This window comes from Bos javanicus, chromosome 10 (assembly GCF_032452875.1).
Source record: "Bos javanicus breed banteng chromosome 10, ARS-OSU_banteng_1.0, whole genome shotgun sequence".
Taxonomy (NCBI): domain Eukaryota; kingdom Metazoa; phylum Chordata; class Mammalia; order Artiodactyla; family Bovidae; genus Bos; species Bos javanicus.
The window spans coordinates 11135021-11158011 of record NC_083877.1 but is presented as its reverse complement, the minus strand read 5'-3'; the positions used below and the strand labels follow the sequence as shown (position 1 = coordinate 11158011).

The window sequence follows — 22991 nt, the reverse complement described above, 5'->3', positions numbered from 1 at the left end:
AGAGACTCCCAGCAAGGGGGACGGTTTTGTCCAGATTCATTGTAACCTGAAAGCCAGTGCTGGCTTGGCAGGTGTTGGCTGATGGCCTGTCTTTGGCTGATTCAGTTTGGGTCCCAGTGGCTGTGGGTGCTCAGTGCTCTTGAAGGAAGGATGCTGACCCTTGACAGTTTTCATGGGATGCTGTTGAAACCAGCACATTCTGGAATGTTGAAACCTGTGTCAGAAACCCCTGTCCCAAATTCCTTTCTGATGCGCCTACAGAGTCCTGTCCCTACAGTTATGGAAGAGACTGTGAAACCCTTGGAGGTTTAAGGAATTCTCTGAGCTCAAAAGAGAAAAACTTAATCTGAAATGAAGGGAAGCACAAGAGCCAATTTCAGGTTCAGGCAAATACACAGCTTCTAATCCTTAGTAGCTATTAATTTTTCCCATTTCATTTTTATTTGCTTCATAGTCTACCAAGTAGAGGTTTATTTATAGCAATTGAACTAAAAAATGTTACAAGGGTTAAAGAAATTTTAAGTTGAGGTAAAAAAAATTTACCATCTTAACCATATTTAAAGATACAGCACAGTAGGAATTTTCTACTTTTATGACTCAGTTACAGTAATGGTTAACTCTGTTTTCTACCAATTACGTAGCTGAAGTAGATCTCATTTACTCGCTGGCTGATTCATTTAGCAAATATTTGAGTATTTACCACCCATAAGGTAGAACAGCAATGTTATTTTGTTTTCTTCCAAAATAGAAACTTGAAGTGTTTTTCTAATTATAAGATATGTGCCTTTAAAATGTATTTAAAAAAAAAAAAAGATATGTGCTTCTTGCAAAGAGTTCAGAAAATATGGAAAAGCATAGTCACTCATCATCCTGCAACTCTGTTAACTACTATTGATGCACTGATGTATCCTTCTAAATTGTTTTTTGTTGTTGTTATGGCGGATCTATGTCTTGTTATAATTTTACTCCAAATGCTATCATACTCTGTGTTTTTTGTTATTAACTATTTTCAGTTAATGCAGTGTGGATATCTTTCCATGGGCTTCCCAGGTGGCTCAGTGGCAAAGAATCTGCCTGCCAGTGCAGAAGATGCAAGAAACATGGGTTCGATCCCTGGGTTGGGAAGATCCCCTGGTGTAGGAAATGTCAACCAACTCCAGTATTCTTGCCTGGGATGAAAAGAGCTTGGCGGGCTGCAGTCCACAGGGTCACAAAGAGCTGGACATGACTAAGCAACCACGTGCGTGTGCGCGAGCACACACACACACACACACACACGCACACACGCACCTTTCCATGATGGCAATTTTTTCTGTATAATCAGTGGGTGCTTTGAATTCAATAAGATGAATGTACTATAATTTCAGTGATCAATACTCCTTCCACTACAGAAAGGAACATCCAGGTTTCCTTTCTTTTAAACAAAATGTTATGTTAGTGTAAGTTCATGTGCCCAACGCATAGTGAAGCCAGACAAACCAAAACATCAGAGTTTGGAACAGAGAAAAGTTCATTGCAGGGCCATTCAAGGAGGTGGGTGGTTTGTGCCCAAACTCCCTGAAGAGTTCCAGCAAAGCGTTTTTTAAGGTGATCAGCTTGTGCACAGTTCTCTGAATGGCTGATGGTGAGGGGACAGGGTGATGTCATAGGGGTTAACATTATCAAGCCTTAGGCAGTAGTAGGTCTAGGGGCTAGGTGCTCATGGTCATCGAGTAGTTAGTGTCTTCCACTTGGTGGGGGTTTTCACATCTGTAAGACAACTCAGGAATGTCCATTAGATAGTGTTATCTAGGTACTTCAGAGAGGAGCTAAAGCAGAGGGTTTAGAGGATGGTTCCATGGGGCCTGTTGCTGCATTTCCAGGAATTAACATTGCACAGGAGGTATGTAGTATTGATATAGTAACCATTAGTTGAGTGAATGAATCACTTGGTTATTTCCACAGGATTAAGGGTAGGGCTTTAAAAATGGGATTGGACTTGGTGGTGAGGTGGGGAGCGTGGTGATGGGAGGGGCTGAGCTGCTTGGGCAGGTCTCTAATAGAGGTCCTCCAGGTCCACTGAAGCCAGAGGTTACCTGGAGAGAGGAGGGGCACGCAAAGGGAGACGGCTTCTTCAGATACTTGTTGAATGCTTTCTGTACCCCCGAGGACTTGCCACTTCCTCCCCACACAGCCAGTTTGCCTTCTGTAGGAAACCAAGGTTTCAGGCCCGTGTGGTCTTTGGTGCATCCTCTTTGTATACCAGCAGTGAGGGGAGCAGGTTTGCAAAAAGCCTACAGATTCAAATCCTGACTCTGCCACTGGCCAGTTCTGTAAGTGGGGGTGATATAACAGCTAGTGATAAAAGTTGTTGTACCTTACAAAGGGCACAGTGTTAGCTCTGGTTAGCTAATATTATTATGGATTAAATAAGCTTTACTAGGTTGCCCTACTTCTCTTCCTGTTTATTTATGTATTAGTGGCTGCACTGATTCTTTTTCATTACTGTGCTGCAACTGTCTTGAATTGCAGTGAGTGGTGGCCGCTCTCTAGTGGTCATACACAAGCTTCTCATTGTGGTGGCTTCTCCTGGCTCTGGGCACACAGGCTTCGGTAGTTACAGCACAAGGGCTCAGTCGTCATGGTGCATGGGCTTAGTTTCCCAGAGGCGTGTGGAAACTTCCCAGACCACGAGTTGAACCTGTATCCCCTGCATTCACAGGTCGATTCTTCATCACTGTACCACCAGGCAGGTCCTGCCCTATATTCTTTTGAGTGGGAGAAATCCAATAAGCCCTAAACAAACCAGCTTATTAACATATACATAGTATGTGTTGCATTTTCTAAAACATGATCATTGTGTGAATTAGTGACTACCTGCCACCTGTATTTCTTATGCAGTAAGATACTTCCTTATTGAGCAGAGTAGTTGAGTGTTCTTACTGTAGCTTTCAAGGCACATCATTACCACGCAAAGCTACTGGGAACAGGCAGCATGTGGCACCATGTTGGCAAGAGTTGCCGTTTACCACTCCCTGCCTCCTGGTTGTAGTGAAGGAAAAGGTCTGTGTGAGCTCAATGGGAAGATGTTTCTGAGCATAGAGTGAGGAGAATGAGCTGCAGATGGCTGGTTGTGGAGACCCAGATTTAAATAAATACTGCTGTCAAAGTAGAATCAGTTCTTCCTTACCAATGCTGACTGCTGGTGATTCATAGAAAGTCCTGAAGCCTCAAAGGAGAAGGAAGGCAAGCAGGCTGTGACAGGGCTTGAGTAGGATATTGTGTGTCCCCAAAAGATGTGGAGATCAAAATTAAAAGAGAGCACAATTTACTTTTATAAAATATTCTGAGCCTACTTTTATGTCTTGAGTATTTTTCTTCTGTTTTCTTGGTGTTACGTGCCCCGGGCTTGCACAGGAACACCTGGGTTCTGCTTCCAACAGCTTCAACATCTTCAGTTTTTTAGGAACTTGCTGCTGCTGCTCTATCCCCTCACTATTTATTAAGGGACAATATTATAATTATTGCAGTTAACAAAAATCTCTGTGAAGTCTTTTCCTCAGTTCTGTTGGGCTCCTGCATTTCCAAGTCAGGAAAAGGACAGAATGAAGATCCATGTCAGATTTGAAGTGTTGTTTCCTTTTGAAGTTTGAACTCAGTTTAGGGCTGTCCAGAGCTCTCGTGGAATAAGTCTGAATAAATGCTGGGAATCCCTAGGCTTCCACTGCAGGGGGGCATGGGTTCGATCCCTGATTGAAGAACTAAGATATCTGGCAAGCTGTGAGGTATGCCAAAAGAGTTGTTTTCCCCAAACTAAAGCACTGGAACTAAAAATGTGTCCTGAGTTTGGAGTGATTCTTGTAACAAAAGTGTCCTACGCAACTCGTTTGCCTTCCTAAGTGGAAGGAAGGGAACCCGAGGTAATGGGATGCCTGAGCCATGATGATGAACGTGTTTTGGCACTGCCTCGGGAGCTAAACATTGCAGACATAGTTTGGAAAGCAGTGCTGCAGGGATGCTCATAGAACCCACGGCTACGCGAGGAGCCTTTGACTGCTCCACTTTTTAATTCTTCTCTTTCTGATTGATCTTTCTGCCTTCGTGCTTTGGGCTTATTAACCCAGTGTGCTTGCCTCTTACAGGTCATTTTCAACATCTGAGAGTTTATGGATGGGAGAGGTCAGGTCACCTCTTGCAGGGATGACCAGACTCTAGCAGGGATGCCTCCGTGCCTCTGGCACCTGGCGCTCATTGGTGCTTGCATGTCCCCTATGGAGTGAGACATTCAGCCTTAGAACCCACCTCAGGACTGCCATTGCCAAGGAGTTGAGCAAGAGATGAAACCTCTTTACCTATCCTCTGCTTGGCTCTTTCAGTGTGCAGATGAGGAAAACCAAGTCCCAGAGCTGCACAGAGTTAGAGTCCAGGCCCTCTGGTTCTCAGACCTGTACTCTTTCACCAGTGGGCTTACACAAGCCTGTTGGAATTGTGAAGACCAGACCTGAGGGAGGGAGAGGGGAACTCTTACAAGATACATGTGTATTTATTTACACGGATTTTATGATTCTCTGACATCTCTTTGGCTTTCTTCCTGATTTCTTGCTATTTCCAACTGGTGGTGGTGTCAGCAGGGAATTCTAGATAATATAGAAATTGTGCTTTTTAATTTAACAAAAGAAGAGCCTGGAAGTTACTACCAGTCCTAACTCATGTTTCACTCTGTGATCATTTCCTCATGTGCCTGGCATCAGTCGTTAGAAGAACTCTCAACCTGTTGACTTAAAAAAAAAAAAAATTGTGCAACGTGAGAGTTGTGAGTCAAGTACTACTTGGGGCAAAATGAGGACTGCAGCCCGGGAGAGGGCACCTCAGATAGCTCTGAGAGACTGCTCAAAAGAGGTAGGGGAGAAGCACAGGATCGATGTGATTTTGGTAAAGGGGGTGTACGTACAATCAAGCACGTTTATTTTTAGGAGGTTTCTACTAGTCTTGTGGAGCTTCTGTTAGTCACAAGAAAGAGTCATCACCATGAAGGATTTTAGTGCTTCTGTAGACATGAGGACATATAAGAATTGGGCTCATAAAATCAGCTCCTGAGAATATGTAACCATCTGAAGACCTGTCCTGCCAGTTTTCCTGGCTCAAAGATGCCGCACTTCTGCTCTCCACCCTGAACTCCTTCAGTGGGTGTTGAGGTCAGCCGCTACAGCAGCACATGACTTAATCCTTGCAGAGGTGGATGGCAAGCAAGCACCCAGGACAAGTGACAATTTGTGATTGACAAGCCCAAGGCCAGTGGGGAGGACAGAAAGGGAGACTGGTATTTATTATTGTGGGGAGTGTGTGTGTGTGTATTCTCCTTAGATAAGAGAGGAAAACTCACACTAAAGGGAAGGCCCAGCTCCAGGCAGCAGCAGGAGGCTGGCTGATCCTTTCTTGTGGACTCTGCCCACCATCCTCTTTGAAAAAAAAGCACCTTCTACTTAGAAAAGCCTTTACTCTTCATGCTGTGGTTATTTCGAAGAAAGTTAGATATAGGGTGTGAACAGCTCTTTGAAATTTTTCCTTTTTCAGTGTATTTGAAGGAGGGGGAGTTCTTCAGAAAGAAAGAAATCACACAAGTCAATGCCACATTGCAAATACTTCTGTATCAATATCTCAAAACATAGTTACTTTTCTTAAATAGTCTATTTTTTTTTCTTAATCACAAGGGTGATACACACACATGGTTAAAAACCCAAACAGGGGAGCAGAACTGTGAGGCATAGCTGTCTTATTTCCCCCGCGACATGGAGGCCCAGCCTCCTAGGCCCACCCTCCAGCTGATTGATGTTAGTGGTCTTTGTATCCACACACCCCACTTTTAGATATGCATAACTATAAAGTATCCGGCTCTACTGACTGTATTACTTTACTGTCATAACCAGGTACCACAGACTGGGTGGTATAAATAAACAACTGACATTTAATTGTTCACAGATCTGGGGGCTAGAAGTCCAGGATCATGAGAGGCTTCTCTCCTTGACTCATAGGTGGCTGACTACCTCCTGTGGCTTCACATGGTCTTCCTTTTGAGTGTGTCCGTGTCCTGATCTCTTCTTCTTATAAGGACCCCAGTCATACTGGATTAGGGCCCACCCGATGACCTTGTTTAATCTTAACTACCTCTTTCAGGGCCCTCTGTCCAAATAGTCACGTGCAGAGATAGAGGATTAGGACTTCAGCATATGACAGGAGGGATGAGTGTAAGGACACAATTCTGCCCACAGTGCTGCCTTCTTCTTTCAAACTATGTCCTGCTGTGTGGAGAGTCCATAATTAATTTATTCAGTCCCTGTGCAGCTGGAGAATAAGACTGTTTTTATGCTTTTAATGAGCAACCTTATACTTAAATCTCTGTGTCCTTGTGTAATCATACCTGCAGGATGAACTTCTAGAAGAATTGTAAACAGGGTCCTCCCAAAGGATTGTCTTGGGTTCCTCTTGAATGTATACTGATTTCTTGTGGGGAAAGATTGTGTGCAGTATCTACAAATTCAAGGCCTTTGTAATGAGCCCTCTGCGATACAGTGTGGGCGTGAGAGAGGCAGAGCACAGCATGTGCCATGTGCCTTTTGCCTTCTGCAGCGGGGTCGTGAGCCCTTTCCTTTGAGGAGTGTTGCTGTTAGGAATTTATCATATGTTATTCATTTAGCATCCGTTTATTGAGCCATTGATTGGCACTGTTTTGTTCATATGTTGTTTGTTTTTTGATAGATTTTATTTTTAAAATGTTCAGAGTTCCAGCAAAATGGAGAAGAAGAGACAGAGACTTCAAACATAATCCGTGCTTCCTCACCCCACCATAGCTCTCCCATTGTTCACACCCCTCACTGCAGTGGTACATTCACCCCACCACAGCTCTCCCATTATTCACCCTCCCCCTGCCAGAGTGGTACATTCATTACACAGCTCTCCCACTGTGCACACCCCCTGCTAGATTGGTACCTTCATTACACACACAGCTCTCCCACTATTCACACCCCCTGCTAGATTGGTACCTTCATTACACACACAGCTCTCCCATTATTCACTCCCCCTGCCAGTGTGCTACATTCTTTACACAGCTCTCCCACTATTCACACCCCCTGCTAGAGTGGTACCTTCATTACACACACAGCTCTCCCATTATTCACTCCCCCTGCCAGTGTGCTACATTCTTTACACAGCTCTCCCACTATTCACACCCCCTGCTAGAGTGGTACCTTCATTACACACACAGCTCTCCCACCAATCACACCCCCTACCAGAGTGGTACATTCATTACACAGCTCTCCCACTATTCAAACCCCCTGCCATAGTGGTACGTTAGGTACAACCAGTGATCTATGTGGACACTTCATTATCATCTAAAGTCCACCAAACATTAGGTTTCACTCTGGGTGTTGCACATTCTGCCTTTGTTTTTTCTACCATTTCAGTAGAAAGTTTAAGTCCTTTGGAATCAGGAGTAACAAGACACAGACATTCATCTCCAAGCTGGTGACAGCCCCAGAAGTTAGACTGGCTAGGAATTGATTTCTCCAGTTTTGAAGTTGTAGGTTTGGGGAGTGCCATGTATGCAGGTCAAGAAACAACAGAACTGGACATGGAACAATAGACTGGTTCCAATTGGGAAAGGAGTACGCCAAGGGTGTACATTATCACCCTGCTTATTTAACTTATATGCAGAGTACATCATGTGAAATGCCAGGCTGGATGAAGCACAAGCTGGAATCAAGAATGCTGGGAGAAATATCAATAACCACAGGTATGCAGATGATACCACCCTTAGGCAAAAAGTGAAGAGGAACTAAAGAGCCTCTTGAAGGTGAAAGAGGAGAGTGAAAAAGCTGGCTTAAAATTCAACATTCAAAAAATGAAGCTCATAGCATCTGGTCCCATCACTTCATGGCAGTATGATGGGGAAACAATAGAAACAGTGACAGACTTTATTTTCTTGGGCTTCAAAATCACTGCAGATGGTGACTGCAGCCATGAAATTAAAAGACACTTGCTCTTTGAAAGAAAAGCTATGACCAACCTAAATAGCATATTAAAAAGCAGAGACATTACTTTGCCAACAAAGGTCCGTCTAGTCAAAGCTATGGTTTTTCCAATACTCATGTATGGGTGTGAGAGTTAGACTATAAAGAAAGCTGAGCACCGAAGAATTGGTGCTTTTGAACTGTGGTGCTGGAGAAGACTCTTGAGAATCCCTTGGACTGCAAGGAGATCCAGCCAGGCAATCCTAAAGGAAATCAGTTCTGAATATTCATTGGAAGGACTGATGCTGAAGCTCCAATACTTTGGCCGCCCGATGCGAAGAATGGACTCATTTGAAAAGACCCGGATGCTGGGAAAGATTGAAGGCAGGAGGAGAAGGGGACAACAGAGGACAAGATGGTTGGACAGCATCACGGACTCAATGGACATGAGTTTGAGCAAGCTCTGGGAGAAGGTGAAAGACAAGGAAGCCTGGCATGCTGCAGTCCATGGGGTCACAAAGAGTCAGACATGACTGAGCAACTGAACAACAAATCCCCGGAGTAATAAAGCTGTAAATGTCAGGGAATAAAAGATAAACCCATTTTATAAATTATACTCTTCCAGAAGGAAGGGGTAAGTCAGCAGGGTTGCGAGATTTTCCCTGACGCTAACATAACATTACTTTTATGGATGCTGTTTTGAATTTCCACTTCCATGTCGATGATAGCTTAAGAAAATGAGATGTAAGAGACGGGGGTTTGTTCTCTGGGTTGAGAAGATCTCCTGGAGGAGGGCATGGCAACCAACTCCAGTGTTCTTGCCTGGAGAATCTCACGGACAGAGGAGCCTGGCAGGCTACAGTCCGTGGGGTTGCAAAGAGTCGGATGTGACTGAAGTGACTTAGCATGCATGTAGTACACTTTCACTGTTTGTGATTGGCCTAGTTTTCTTTGATAAATAACTTGTAGGCCAGTAGAGCTCTGCTATTTGATTCTAATATTAGGTGTGTGTGTATATATGTGCACACATCTATATCTGTCTATCTGTCTGCATGTATGTGTGTGTGTATGTGGTGGTGGTTTAGTTGCTAAGTCATATCTGACTCTTTTGTGACCCAATGGACTATAGCCCGCTGGCTGCTCTGTCCATAGGATTTCCCAGGCAAGAATACTGGAGTGGATTGCCATTTCCTCCTCTAGGGGACCCAGGGATCAAACTCGTATCTCCTGCATTGCAGGTGGATTCTTTATCACTGGGCTACCAGGGAAACTCATATGTATATGCACATAAATACCATATACAGAGTGAAAGTGAAAAATAAGGAGAATTTTGTTGGTTTTTTTTTAAAAAATGCACAAAATGAGAGTTGCAATTTAAGTTTTCTTTAGGGGCAAAATAAGGACTGTAGCCTGGGAGATAGCATTTCAGATAGTTCTGAGAACCTGCTCTGAGGAAGTGAAGGGAAGCTAGGATATATAGGAGCTTTGCAACAAAGGGCAGGCAGTCTGAATATCAGAAGATTACTATCCCCAGAAATTTGCTATGTATAGGGAGATGCAAGAGTTGGGTCTCATTGAAATTATTCCTTTGATATAGATCTCAGCTATTTGGGGCAAGTATCTTGTGTTTTCACATCCTGAGTTTCCTCAGAGCTCCTGGCTCACATGGAGACTGCAATTGCTGATGACTGTCACATACTGGTTTACTGATATGGCAGGAAATAGTTTCATTTTCCAACTAAAAAATTAGCTCTATACAATGATACATGACTTTAAAATGATAGGATTAAACCAATATGATTTTCTCTTCATTTTCCATAATCATATTCCTCTGTTACTATTTGTCTTTAAATGATCAATTAGGCTCACATTATATCTGCATCTGTTCATTTTTCCCTCTGTGGAGATAGTAAGTGTAAGGGTTGATTCTGCTGTGGGTAAGTTCTGTCATGGTATGTATCAACTGCTTCTAAATATTTCTTTTTCCATGTGGGATAAATATTTAATCACATTTGAATTTGAAATACAGTAAAACTGGTTATCTAAGACCATGGAGCTTAAAGAGTTAGCAACCAGTGAATGAGGCAGTTGGGAAGGAATTTGAGAGGCAGAGGGGGGAGGCAGGGCTGGGAGAGGAGCCAGCTAGGCCAGTGGGAGGAGAAAAGAGGGAGCTGCGAGGGAGAGAAAAGAAAAATTGGGGCATATGAGTGGAAAGGGATCAGTAAATCAAAGACAGAGACTGTGGATGAGTGAACTGTGAAGGAAGGTGGCCTGTAAGAACACCATAAAGGCAGCAGTGTTCGGGTTCCGCTGTGTAATCTGTTAGCTCAACCCAGTAGAGTAGCTGATCTTGCAAAGCAGTGGCCCAGCCTTATGAGGCAAGAAGAGTCTTGAGGAAAATGACTTAGAAAACTGCATGTGAGATGGAAAGAGTGCATTAGGAAATTTCAAGTCATGAAATAGTGCAGAATGACAAAGGGCTTAAACAACAGCGATGTCATTAAGTAGACTAAATAATTTGGGAAATGTGTATGTTTCCAAGATCTGTCCTGATGATTACAGCCTGTTGTCATCTTACTCCCGTGATCTCTTCTTACCGTAAGTGATGTTTATAGTGTAGCCTTCTAATTGATGCTTGTTTTGAAGCCGTGCAAAACTCTGAACTTCCTGCTAAATCATGATTAAAAGATTGCATTGTTAGGTTTTTATATATAGTGTTAAAACACCTAGGTTTGGTGGTTATTTGTAGTTTATGGTAATCTCTTTTGTATTCTTCTCTATTTACTAAAGAGTAATTTCTCCCTAAAACCAGGTATGTCTGATTAGGTTATCCAAGAGACCAGCAGTACATTAAGTACTGTTAACACCCTTTACCCCTAATATATGAGGAATCTGAGTCTTGAAAAGTAAGGAAACTTGCTTGGGGCTCATTGCTAATAGATTACAGAGCCAGATCCCAAAACTAGGCTGGCTGAATACTTTGAGCTTTTAACAACACTGTGTTCTCTTGCCTGGTGCTTACTAAAAAATAGTTTCCTTTTAGGGCAGTGAAAATACTCTAATACTATAATGAGGATCAATATCATTGGACATTTATCTAAACCCGTTACATACAGGATACCATGTATGAACGCCTTATGTTAACCATGGACTTGCTGTGATTTTGAGATGCCAGTGCAAGTTCATCCTTGGTAAAATTTTTTTAAAATGTACCATTCTGGTCAATGATATTGCTAGTGGGAGAGACTATACATGTGTGGGAACAGACTCATTAGCCTCAAGCCCACCCTTCCTGTGTGAATCTCTGAGAGGTGCCTGTGTCTTTTGTGCTTCCTGTTTGTGGTAATCCACACCCCGCTCCAGCCCCCGCCCCGACCCCCACCACGCCACACAGTTCGTTCTTTGGCTATGAGCTTCTTGGTTTTCCCGTCCTTCCTGCTTTACTTAGTTCTTCTTCTAGTTCTTGGCTTCTTGTGCTCTTCCCTGATTGTTTTTGTCTGAGTGATCACAGTGCTTCGGGGGAAGGGTGCCTTTTCTGTTTAGCTATTGGACATCTCCCAAGCCTCACCATGTTTATTAAAGACAATATCAGACCAATCCTGGCGACAGCTTTGTTCACACACATCCTATGGGTGGGACGCTTCGGAAGGATGGTAGCTCACCTGCAGAGGCCTGGGCTCAGTAGGTCTATAAAGGAGAGGCTCTGAGAAGACTCTCTGTGTTCCTTTCCTAGTTGGCCTGCTGCTGTGGGAACGCTGGCTGCTCCTACTGCTGTGGCCCCAAGGTCCGTCAGTCCCGGAGTACCCGCTTCATGTACGCGCTCTACTTCATCCTGGTCGTCATCATCTGCTGCATCATGATGTCCAACACCGTGGCCAACGAGATGAGGGAGCACGTGAGTCAGCCCCTTCCACTCTGCCCATCACCAGCAATGGTTAATGAGGGGGTGTGGGAAGCATTCAGTGCAGAGCATGGGGCCCAGCCACCCAGGGTGGTTTGGGGTTATACCTGCTCTTCCTGAGCCTTGCTGAAGTCTCTTCAATGCTTTCTCTCTAAGCGGGCAAACCCTTCCCCATCTTGATCTTTAGTGGTAGGTCAGATGCCTTCTGATGCTTTTGGTGGAGAAGATTGTGTGTGTTGTCTTAGCTTTGTTGATGGCTGTTCCTGATGGGATGTGTAGTCTTTCCCTGTAGACTTCTGTACTTTTCCCTTGTCCTAAGGATGACTGCCAGTGTCTCCAGTCACAGCTATTATATAAACACTTAACGTGGCCAGTGTGGTAAAGCCCAGACCATCCCACACATAATGAGGAGTGGGCTAAAGGGCGGGTTTTACTTTCCTGGACATGTCACTTGTAGGGTGGATGTTTCCAGGGTTGAAGGATGGATTTTCTTCCAGTCATTGCCTGGGCAGTATCTGGAAGGTATCCCTAGTATGTGATTCTGAGAGAGACACATATAGGACCTTTTTCTGGAATTTCCTCATAATGGGCCTGATGGTGGGGGGTTGAGTTGGGGATTCTGAGGGAGCCCAATAAATAATGCCATCCTTCCCTTCTCAGGTTCTGAATAAACTGACAAAAAATACTACAATGTCAGCAGGTAGATACAAACATCACTTTTATCCCCCAAAAGCTGGTATAAGACAGCATGACTCATATTTGCAAGGAAGTGGGCTTCCTACTACTGAACCCCAAAACGAGTCAGACTTAACTCACCTGGGGACCCCACCTGAGCCAGGGAACACTTCCTCTGCAGGGGCACATTTGCTGTAGGCGTGTTCTCTGGGGGCAGCTCTCCTCGGAGGGAACGGGGGAGAAGAAGAAAGGCTGACCAGCCAGACCCCATTTGCCCCACAGACTTAGCGCTTAGCACTGCATCTTCCAGGGGCCCATACCCATCTTCCCTTGCCCAAAGGAGCAAGGTCAGACAGTGCCCTCCTGGAACCATGGAGATGGTGCCACCAGGAGCAACTCCCAAGGAAGTGTTTGTTCCCCCCAACCTTAGGCTGCAAGTGCAGACTATTTTAAATGTACTCAAGGGCTTCAGAAAAACCATTTTCTTAGATGTAGTTGTTATAGTCTTACCCATTAGTTAAGGTAGGCCCTTGGAAGTTTTCTGTAGGGTAAGGCTCTTATTACTGGTTGTATGGTCTGGAATATATTAGAACTAATGTCAAAATTTGTGAAATTTAGATTCTTCTCTGATTGCTTTAAACATGGATCTCTGCTCAATAAAGCCCTGCATTGGGAGCTATGGGGCCTTCAAACTTGAGAGAAAAGGAGCTTATAACTCAGAAGGCTGGTATAAAGTCTCCTGAGGCTTAAAACCAGGTAGAAATTGTGCCATATGAGAGGATACCTGAAGTGCTGTGAAGTTAGGCGGCAGGGAGACCAAGGGCCAAGGCTGCCTTGCTTGACTGCACCAGGTCCTGCTATATCTCAGGTGAGACCAAGGGCCGAGGCTGCCTTGTTTGACTACACCAGGTCCTGCTATATCTCAGGTGCGTTTGCCACTCATCTCTTCCTCTTACCATGGCTTAATCTTGAATGTTTGTGATAAGAAGTTTGAGAGGAGGAATATTTGAAACAGTAGATGTAACTCTTACTTTGATTACTTCTGCTTTTCAGGTAACTTAATGTTCTCCTTTTAAATGAACAGGCATTGGCTTAGGGGCCCCGCGTGTCACTCTGGGAGAAATTGCCAGTGTGTCCATGGGACGCTTAAGAAACTTTCAGTCTCTGTAAATTAGGCTTTGGATCTCAGAAACACAATCTCTTTAGAGAGAAACCCATCAGAAATGTTACTGGAGGTAAAGCTAATTTGGGAACGAAGGGACATATTTTAGGATGTGAGTTTAATAATAATAATTTGTAACATTTGATTGCCATCCAAGTAATCTACCTCATGGAACAGTCCTCAACAACTCCAGCCAGTATTTATGGCTTCTGGCTGTTTGCAGAACATTTAAGAAACAGAAGATTTGGTTGTTTTTTTTTGTTTGTTTTTTGTTTTTTTTTTAAGAAAAAAAAATGGGAGTGAGAAACAGAAGGTGCTGACCGATGTTGCTAGGGAAGGCTTCATGAAAGCTGTGACTCGTGTGATGAGTGTTTCAGTTGCTAATATCTGTTGGGTGATACCATGTGCCAGGTTTTATTTTAAGCATTTTACCTGAATCATTTCAGTTCATCACTACTTTACTCAACCTGAGCAACAGGTCCTGCCACTCTCCCTGCTCTACAGATGAAGAAACTGAGGCTTGGAGTCACTTATGTACCTTGCCCAAGGTCTCCATGTCCAAGTGGTGGAGCTGGGATTTGAACCTAGGCTGACTGAGTTCTTAGTGACTAGGCTCTGTGGGAAGAACAAGGACAAGACATGTGTAGAAGGACAGGGAGGAGACACGGGCAAGTAAAGTGACTTATAGGAATTTCAGGGCTAAGGTGAGGCATTTGGCTATGGTCTCATGGCAAATGGGAAGCCATTATAGATTCTTGAGTAGGAGGCTGTTGCCATAGAAACAGGCTGGGCTACTTAGGGAGGCGGGGGCAGCAGTGGTGTGTGTGCAGAGCAGAGGGCGGAGGAAGGGAAGGGAGGAGGGAAGAGGCAACCCTGACTCCTCACAGAGGCTCTTATAAATGTTTCTGTGCTTGTTCCCTGAATGTACTTATTTGAAAATGGTTTGGCTGGGCTTTCTGCATAGGGAATGAGGCTCCCGTGGGTGAAACCAACCTTTTTCCATCTCTGAAGCCTCACAGGGTTGGCCGGCTAGCTGGTCACAAAGTCAGTTTGTTTCTTGGCCAATGGAATAGAGGCTGACTTCATCCTCAGGCCTTGCTTGAGGGCAGGCGCTGAAAGGTCCCCTTGTGGGGACACACACTAGGCTTTGCCACAGTCCTTGCCCTCTCTTAGCTGGCCTGTGGAGATGTCGGAGGATGTGAGAGAAAGAGGGGAAAGCACGTATCCTTTCCCCAGTCCGGATGGGAGTGTGTAATTGCCTCCCACCCAGCAGCCCTGCCTTCGTGCGCAACGGCCAGGGCTCTGTCCAGAGCCTCGCAGGCCTCTGGTGTGAGGGTGAAGGGCACTGGGCAGCACCTTTTCCGTTATTTTCAGTTTTCGCCTTGGCTGCAGAGCATAGTGGGTGTTGAACTCCGAGCAAGAGGGAGCTGCCAAGAGCTGCTGGGCCAGACCTCGTCCTTCCTCTTCTCACTGTTTCTGCAGACCTGTGGAAGTTTTGTAATCGAATCCTGCTGACCCTCAAAGTCAGATTCCCTGGGGGGTTCTCAGGCCCTTTGCTGGATCCACAGGTTGGGAAGTCTGTTGTGGGGTCTGGAGCTTCTGCAACAGTGCGAGAACTTCTCGGGTATAATTGTTCTCCAGTTTGTGGAGGACTCGCCAAAGGGCTCTTGGGTGGGGCTAATGGCGACCTCCTCCTTGAGGACGAATGCCACGTGCCACGCCTCCCAGGACTGCTGCTGCTCGTGCCCTGGCCCTGCGGCAGGCCGCTGCTGACCCAAGCCTCCGAAGAAGGCCCTCAGACGCAGGCAGGTCTGGGTCAGTCTCTTGCGGGGTCACTGCTCCTTTCCCTGGGTCCTGGTGCGCACAAGGTTGGTGTGTGCCCTCGTAGAGTCTCTGGTGGATATGAAGTTTGATTTTAGACGTGATTATGCCCCTCCTCCCATCTTGCTGGGGCTTCTCCTTTGCCCTTGGTTGTGGGTTATCTTTTTGGTGGGTTGCCACATTTTCCTGTCAATGGTCGTTCAGTAGCGAGTCGCGATCTTGGTGTTCTCCCATGAGATGAGTGCACGTCCTCCCTTCTCCCCGTCAGGAACCTCCTCTTTCTCATGAGCACTCTGATTCTGCCGTGCTGGTTGACCTGGGTGTGATTTCTGTCTTCTCCTGTGAGCATTTTTCCCATCTCAAAACGTACCATCCGTTTTATTGCAAGTCATCGTTGTCAGTAGCTGTGTAATTCACTCAGAAATAGTCTTGAGACACTTGATGCCTGTGGGGATTAAAGACCCACTTTAGAACGTAGGAGAACAACTACAAAATGGGTGAGAGATGTAAGCCTTCTGCCCCGCACCACCGAATCAAGATGCAGCTTCTCTGTGGAGGGATGCTGACCCTGAGGTTTGCACATCCTGGGAAGCTGTGCAAAGGAAGGCTGTTCTTGTTTCTGGTGGGGTAGGAGCTCTGAAGACTAAGCCAGTGCTGGAAAAGGGAGGACAGGGCATATATGGCCCTTGGGGCTGCCTCCCTGTGAGCTGTGTGCCAGGTCCAGGCAGGAAGAGCCCGCAGGCCCCTGCACTGAAGCGTCTCAGATCCGTCTCCTCCAACCCGTGTTCACTTAGTCCCCAGGCTGACTCATTGATGGGGTGGTAGGTGGTGCCTGAGATGGCTGAACCTTTGTGTCTTACTTTTTTTTCAGAGCCAAAACACATCTTCCATATTGTGGAAGACCGGTGTTTGTGTTGTTGTAGTGTGTGTGGGTTTGCTTGAAATTTAAAATTTGAAGAATCGTTCCTTGTATTGAGAGGAGAAGCTACTATGGTCTTTGGTTTTGATAGCAGCGGTTTTCTTGGTCCCTTCCTTTGTTGTAAAAAGTGTTAACATTTTATAGTCTTACTTGATCTCTTTTGGAGACATGTTTTGCTTTATATACATGACTTTCTGCTGGTGAGTTTAGGTCATTTTCCTCTGAGTAGGAATGTGAAATTGCATCCTTCCTATGATTGGATGAAAAGAGCATTTTGGTTCTTTTCAGCACAGGATGATAATGTAGGCAGAAAAGGAAGGCTGGATGAGAGCCCAGAGGTGAGGGGCTGCCTCGGGCTGTAGTTCCTCAGTGTCTTAAAAGCAGCTTCTGAATCCCATTCTTTCCCTGGACTTGAGAAAAGCCAGCCCCAGCCCCACCCATTAGCCAGGGCCACACCCAGAGATTTCAGGTGCCCCCGAAAACCTCCTAGCCCAGGAATTGTTCGTTGGTTTACAAGCTCTTCTTGTTTGGCCTGCAGATTTTTTTTGTAATGTGCAGTTGGCTGCCTTTAGAGGGCCAAGCATGCTAGCTCACTACAGGCCCCGTCGCTGGATGCTTACCTCCATCCTTACTTCTTGTTCCCAAGAAAGGCATTTGGATGTGCATCTCCTGAAACAGCTTAAGCTCTGAGTTTACGAGTTTGTGAAAAGGCTTGTATGTATCAGAATGGACCGCAGGCTCGTTGCCCAGCCTGACGAGGAGAGAGGTTGCTGAGTGTGCTCAGTGGTCTGTGCGGATCTGTGCGCACAGGCCCAGGCTGGACCCGAGAAGCCCCTTCCTGCCGTGGCTGGTCTGCCCTTGGCTTGCTGGAACCTGACGATTTTATCCAAGGAGCCATTTAGAAATTGTCCTCGTCACTTTGGTCCAGTGGACTCAGTGGGCTGCTCAGTCTCAGGACCAGTGTGGGGTGGAAGTGGGACACTGATGGGATCTGAATCTGGCCCCCTTTTCAGTTACACTTACAGGTTACAGGTTATGACTGTAACCTGGGAGTGTAACCACCTTAAACGAATTTTAAGTATATGTTCTAATCACGATTTCTACAGTTATTATGCAGTGTAAATTTGCTAGGGAAGGGGAACAGGGATGGATTGTTGAGGCTGCCAGCTATGGATTTAGGCCCTTGGAATGGAGATAACAGGATGGGCTTAAAGGATTTTTCTCTATTTATTCAGAAAATCCAGTCTCTCTCAACACATCCCTAGAGGTGATATATAAATTATCTTTGGCCTGTATTTCCCAGTCATTTTCACTGTTCATTAGAAGGAGAAGAGGATGTGTTAATGGGAAATTCATGTATATTAGCTTTATTAGCATAAGATTATTTGGAAGTAGATAGATGAAAATGAAATAAAGAAGTACTATTTATAGCCAGGCTTGTTCCAAGCCACATCCGTATCTGGAGATTCTCCCCACCCCCCAGCCTCACCCCGGGCAGTGAAGAGGTCACGTCCTGGCATGATCCTTTCCCTGAGGCGGTGCTTTCATTTCTGGCTTTGGTTATTCACATCCTAACTGGTCTGCTGGTTGAGGCACGGTTTTCTCAGGACAGGCCCGGGATCCTGATAGATCATCCTCCCCACTTTTTCCAGGTCCAGTGCTGACCACATACTTCCCCACAAAGGTCATAAAGTGTTGGGTTTCCAGTCTGCTATCAGACAGTCCTGCTTCAGCCCCGCCAGGCTTCCTGATGTCACATTCCAGTTCTCTTATTTAGACTTGGATTGCCCTCCTGTCCCCGGCTTCGCAAGTTCACTTCCCTCAGACTTCGTTCTCTAGATAACTATCCCCATGGGCGACCTGAGGATGTTGTTGGAACTTGTATTTCTCCCAGATGGTACTCCATTTTCAAATTCCTGAGTCCCCACAGGCTGTAGAGGAACACAGAAGCTTCATGTCTCAGAGAAAAACTTAGATTTCAGAATGCTCTCCTGAGTACACCTGTGGTCAGTTCAGTGACGTTTAGCCAGCTTTGGTGGTTCCTAGAGTTGACAGAGCTTTGATCCACTATGTTAGAGATGCTGAAATTCAGTAATGAGCTGTTCTACTTTTTATGTGTAACCTGCATTATTAGGAATATAAAAGCATTAGGGATAGTATTGTTTTGGGGAAAGCCCTCCTGTGCCTGGTCCCTTGCTAGTCATAGGGGATTAAAAAAAAAAACAAAACATGAAGCAAAGTTACTAGGTAAAGAACCTAGTTAAAAAGATAATCAGTTCAGTTCAATCGCTCAGTCGTGTCCGACTCTTTGCGACCCCATGAATCGCAGCACGCCAGGCCTCCCTGTCCATCACCAACTCCCGGAGTTCACTGAGACTCACATCCATCGAGTCAGTGATGCCATCCAGCCATCTCATCCTCTGTCGTCTCCTTCTCCTCTTGCCCCCAATCCCTCCCAGCATCAGAGTCTTTTCCAATGAGTCAACTCTTCACATGAGGTGGCCAAAGTACTGGAGTTTCAGCTTTAGCATCATTCCTTCCAAAGAAATCCCAGGGCTGATCTCCTTCAGAATGGACTGGCTGGATCTCCTTGCAGTCCAAGTGACTCCCAAGAGTCTTCTCCAACACCACAGTTCAAAAGCATCAATTCTTTAGCGCCCAGCTTTCTTTATAGTCCAACTCTCACATCCATACGTGACCACCGGAAAAACCATAGCCTTGACAAGACAGACCTTTGTTGGCAAAGTAATGTCTCTGCTTTTCAATATGCTATCTAGGTTGGTCATAACTTTTCTTCCAAGGAGTAAGCGTCTTTTAATTTCATGGCTGCAGTCACCATCTGCAGTGATTTTGGAGCCCAAAAAGATAAAGTCTGACACTGTTTCCACTGTTTCCCCATCTATTTGCCCTGAAGTGATGGGACCAGATGCCATGATCTTCGTTTTCTGAATGTTGAGCTTTAAGCCAACTTTTTCACTCTCCTCTTTCACTTTCATCAAGAGGCTTTGATGGGGAAAAAAAAAAAGGGTGCAGCTTCTATTTATGTCTTCTCCCCAGTGAAGAGACAGCATTTACTATGTGGTGTTACATGTTACACAGAGAAAATATTGCCCTCTTTTGACAGTATAATTTGAGTAAAACATTGTTTCACAGTGGCAGAATCTTCCATTATAATCCTAACCAGTCTCCTCTTTTGACAGATGAGAGGGGTGGCGCAGGGCAGTGAGGTGGCTTGTCCAGGGCGTGACACCAGGTAGCGCTGGACGAGGGCCCGGGACCGCTGGACCCCCGCCGGGGTGCCTCGCTGGCCTGTTCAGCCGGGTCTGGTTGTTGCTGAGACATTCACAGGAGCGGCAGGAGAAGCCTTAGCAAACACCCTTCCTCATGATTCCTGACCTTCCTTCTGGACTTATGATGAGGGAGAAGCATTTCCTCTGGAAAACATGGGCCTCAGCAGCTTCCTTAGCTCACCTTCCCCACCAGCCTCTTTCCCTCCTGAGAGCCAGCAGCTGGGCTCCAGGGACGCCAGTTAGTTTGAAGTAGAAAATAAGGGCGACCGCAAATGTACTATTTACTTATGCGGTGGCTTCGCATGTGAAACAGAACCCGCCTTCAAGTTGTGTTTGGTGTGACCATCTTTTCAAAGTAAACAGCAGCAGTGAAAAATACTCTGCTCTGGTCACAAACACCATGTAATTTGTCCCAGCACAGCATGACAGGTATTCATGCTCAGGCTGGGAAGTCTGGCTCTTGCTCTGATTTGGGTCTTTCCTGGTTGAATGTTAACAGAACCTTGTTACTGAGACCTTGCAACAGGTGTTGCTGTAGCGTATTCAAGTTATAGGGAGCAGAACTCTATGGTCTCAGCTGGTATTTTCTGTTTTGTGTTAGAACAAGTGTTGACTTAGTACCCCCCGGCCCACCCCTCCAAAAAAAAATGGCTGACCCAGTTATCTGATTCTGGAGTTTTTTTATTTTTTAAATTCAGCTGAGATAGAATGCTTTCCGAAAGTCTTCCTTCTGAACAGCTGCCGAGTTCATTGTACGGCTGTTGTTCCTTATATGTGTCCAGCGGATCAGCCAGCATGTTTCTGAGGTTTAAGGTTGGTCTGGGCCATTGAACTTCAAGTTCTCTGTAGAATACAGAGGGGGATTTCTCACTGTGGCCTGATCACAGTTAGCCAGGGGTGTGTTGGCAGTGAGATTCCATCTCTTAAATCTTCTGGGTCCCCTCCACTCTCAGTTGGGTGACTCTGGGGACACATGTTTCCAAACAGTTTTATCTTCGGTCCACCTTGCATCCAGACGTAACACCACCCGAAGAAGACCATTCCTGTGGTCCCCCCCACATCCGTCACTTCTTTCGTGGCTCAGGCCCCAGCCTTCAGTACTCAGTGAATGCGGAGAAATGATGGTGGGAAGCAGGCTGGTTCTGCAGGCAGTGATGTGAACTAATGTGAAACCCTGCTGAGAGCCTTTTTGAGTCTGAACCAAAGACAAAGAGGTTTGACCCTTGTCCAGTAATAATGAGCTCCCCAGGAGCCAGAAAACAAGAAACAATAGCTATTGTCCTTTGGAGGATCCATTATCCAGAAGCTTTGGGGGAGCATCGGATGTTAATAGGATCTCCGTTTCAGGGTGCATCTCACTGTGGGCGAGGGCGATGAGATGTGAGAACTGAAGTTTTCCTAACCCTTTTTTTCTGTCATCATCAAAAGCGTCTGTTAAGCAACAATCTGCAGAGGCCTTGACGCTCTCTACAGATAAACGGGACAGACAGGGTCTTATGGCTGGAAACAGCTCTGTTGTGACGGGGCCAGAGGCACAGACAAATGGCACAACATTAACAGTAGCCTCGGATTGTGGTGAGCAGCAAACGTAAATATTGTGAATAGTTGAGTCTTGATAACCGTTTAAAAGACTGATCGTGTTACTTGGTTAAACTGTAATCTGAGTTCTTGTTTTTTAAAAAAATCTTTTAAGTCACGTAATTGATTCCTTCCTCCCTCCCTCCCTTCTTTCCTGCCCATGTGAGTGCCAAGCACTGTGCCAGGTGCATGGGATGCGGGCGTGAGAACGGGGCCTCCTTATGCACTTTCCGTGTGTGAGGAAGGCGCCCCAGCATCAGGCCACATGTGCGTGTGGTTGTGTTTGAAAGTTAAAAATATCTGAATTCCATTAGTGATTATTGGAGATGGTGGTGTCAGCTTAGCGCTCCCTTCTGTTGACCTCTGGGGTCACATCAGAACTCAGGAATGCTTTCTCCCTATCCTTTTGTGGGAGAACTGGAAGTCTAGGTGAGGTGGGAGGTTTGTAAAAGGGCTTAGAGTGTTTTGCCCTCTAAAGCAGGGTTGAACTTAATCACAAAGAGGGGTTGGGTATTTGAGGGAGGTGGGGGGCAGGGGAAGGCGAGGTTGTGGTTTTTAAATTTTAGTGAAGCTGTTTCTACAGTCTTAAAATTAAGTCTAAAATTATGTCTTGCAACACGCCGGCTTTCATCAGTGTGGGTTTTATTTTTGGTTCCACAAGTTGTGTTTGTATAACAGATGTGAGGGTTTTTGTTTTTTTTTTTTCCTACTATGTGGGCTTCTGACCCACAGAAAAAAAGCTCTGAACTCAAAGACATGTCCTCCACCACCCCTTCCACAAAGCTTTTTTTTTTTTTTTTTTTGTAGACAGACAAATTAAACCCTTAAGCTGTAGCCCTGAAAATAGCATATGGCAGATGAACAATTTAATTCACTTAAAGCACCAAGTTCCATTTGGGAGGCAGCAGGGTGTGCTCTGGAGAAGGCAGGACACTCGGGAGAACCGAAGGCAATTGATCACGACCAGTTGAGCTGACTGCCTGTCTGCTGTTCCTTTGACTGTTGATCTGTAGAGTAAGTCATCACCAGTTGTCATTTGCCTTTGAGATGCTAATTTACACTTCAGCAGTTAGCACAGCTCCTCAGCTCTACTTCCTGGTCCTGGGCTGGGCAAACCTTTCCTGTAAAGAGCCAGCTAGTAAACATTTCAGCTATGAAGGCCCTGTGGTCCTTAGCAACTACTCAACTCTGCAGCCAAAACAAAATACCTACAAATGAGCATGGCTGTGTTCCAATAAAACTTTATTTACATAAACAGGAGCTGCCTGGTTCTGACCCACAGGCTTTCCTTTGCTGTGCTGGCCCATGGTTGACCTCAGTGGCCCGGTTTGTGTCCTACGCAGTTCTTCTCCCCTTCCCCTAAAGGGGAAACTTGAATGGGCTAAACTTTGTGCTGAGGGTCCTGGAGCTCCTGATTAAGTTGCAGATACCAGGCTGTATGAGCCATGTTCTGGGTTGACTAGGCAAGAACAACACAGCAATAAATTTAGTGAGACACAGTGAACAGCATGATGTTTTCACTCGTGACGGATTTATTCATCCTGGCCTTTTGAGATACATGGTAAATCATTTACAGGTTAAAAAATAATAATAATCAGCCCTTCTTTCTATGTAGCCAAACCAAGCATTTTGGTGATTTGGGAAGAAGTAGGGATGGATA

The 22991-nt window shown here is 45.5% G+C and overlaps 1 protein-coding gene and 1 long non-coding RNA gene across 4 annotated transcripts in view; both read left to right on the top strand.

Moving 5' to 3' along the window:
* Window positions 1–22991, top strand: part of SERINC5 (serine incorporator 5) — a 108618-nt gene that overhangs the window by 41909 nt on the left and 43718 nt on the right. For all 3 annotated transcript variants that reach the window (XM_061430058.1, XM_061430059.1, XM_061430060.1), the window contains exon 2: window positions 11719–11880. In XM_061430058.1, coding sequence (XP_061286042.1) covers window positions 11719–11880 — 162 coding nt within the window. The remainder of the gene's footprint in view (window positions 1–11718; window positions 11881–22991) is intronic.
* LOC133255616 (uncharacterized) lies at window positions 11887–22132 on the top strand. The gene is made up of 2 exons (XR_009738995.1): window positions 11887–13429; window positions 13488–22132. It is a non-coding gene; the product is annotated as an uncharacterized LOC133255616 (long non-coding RNA).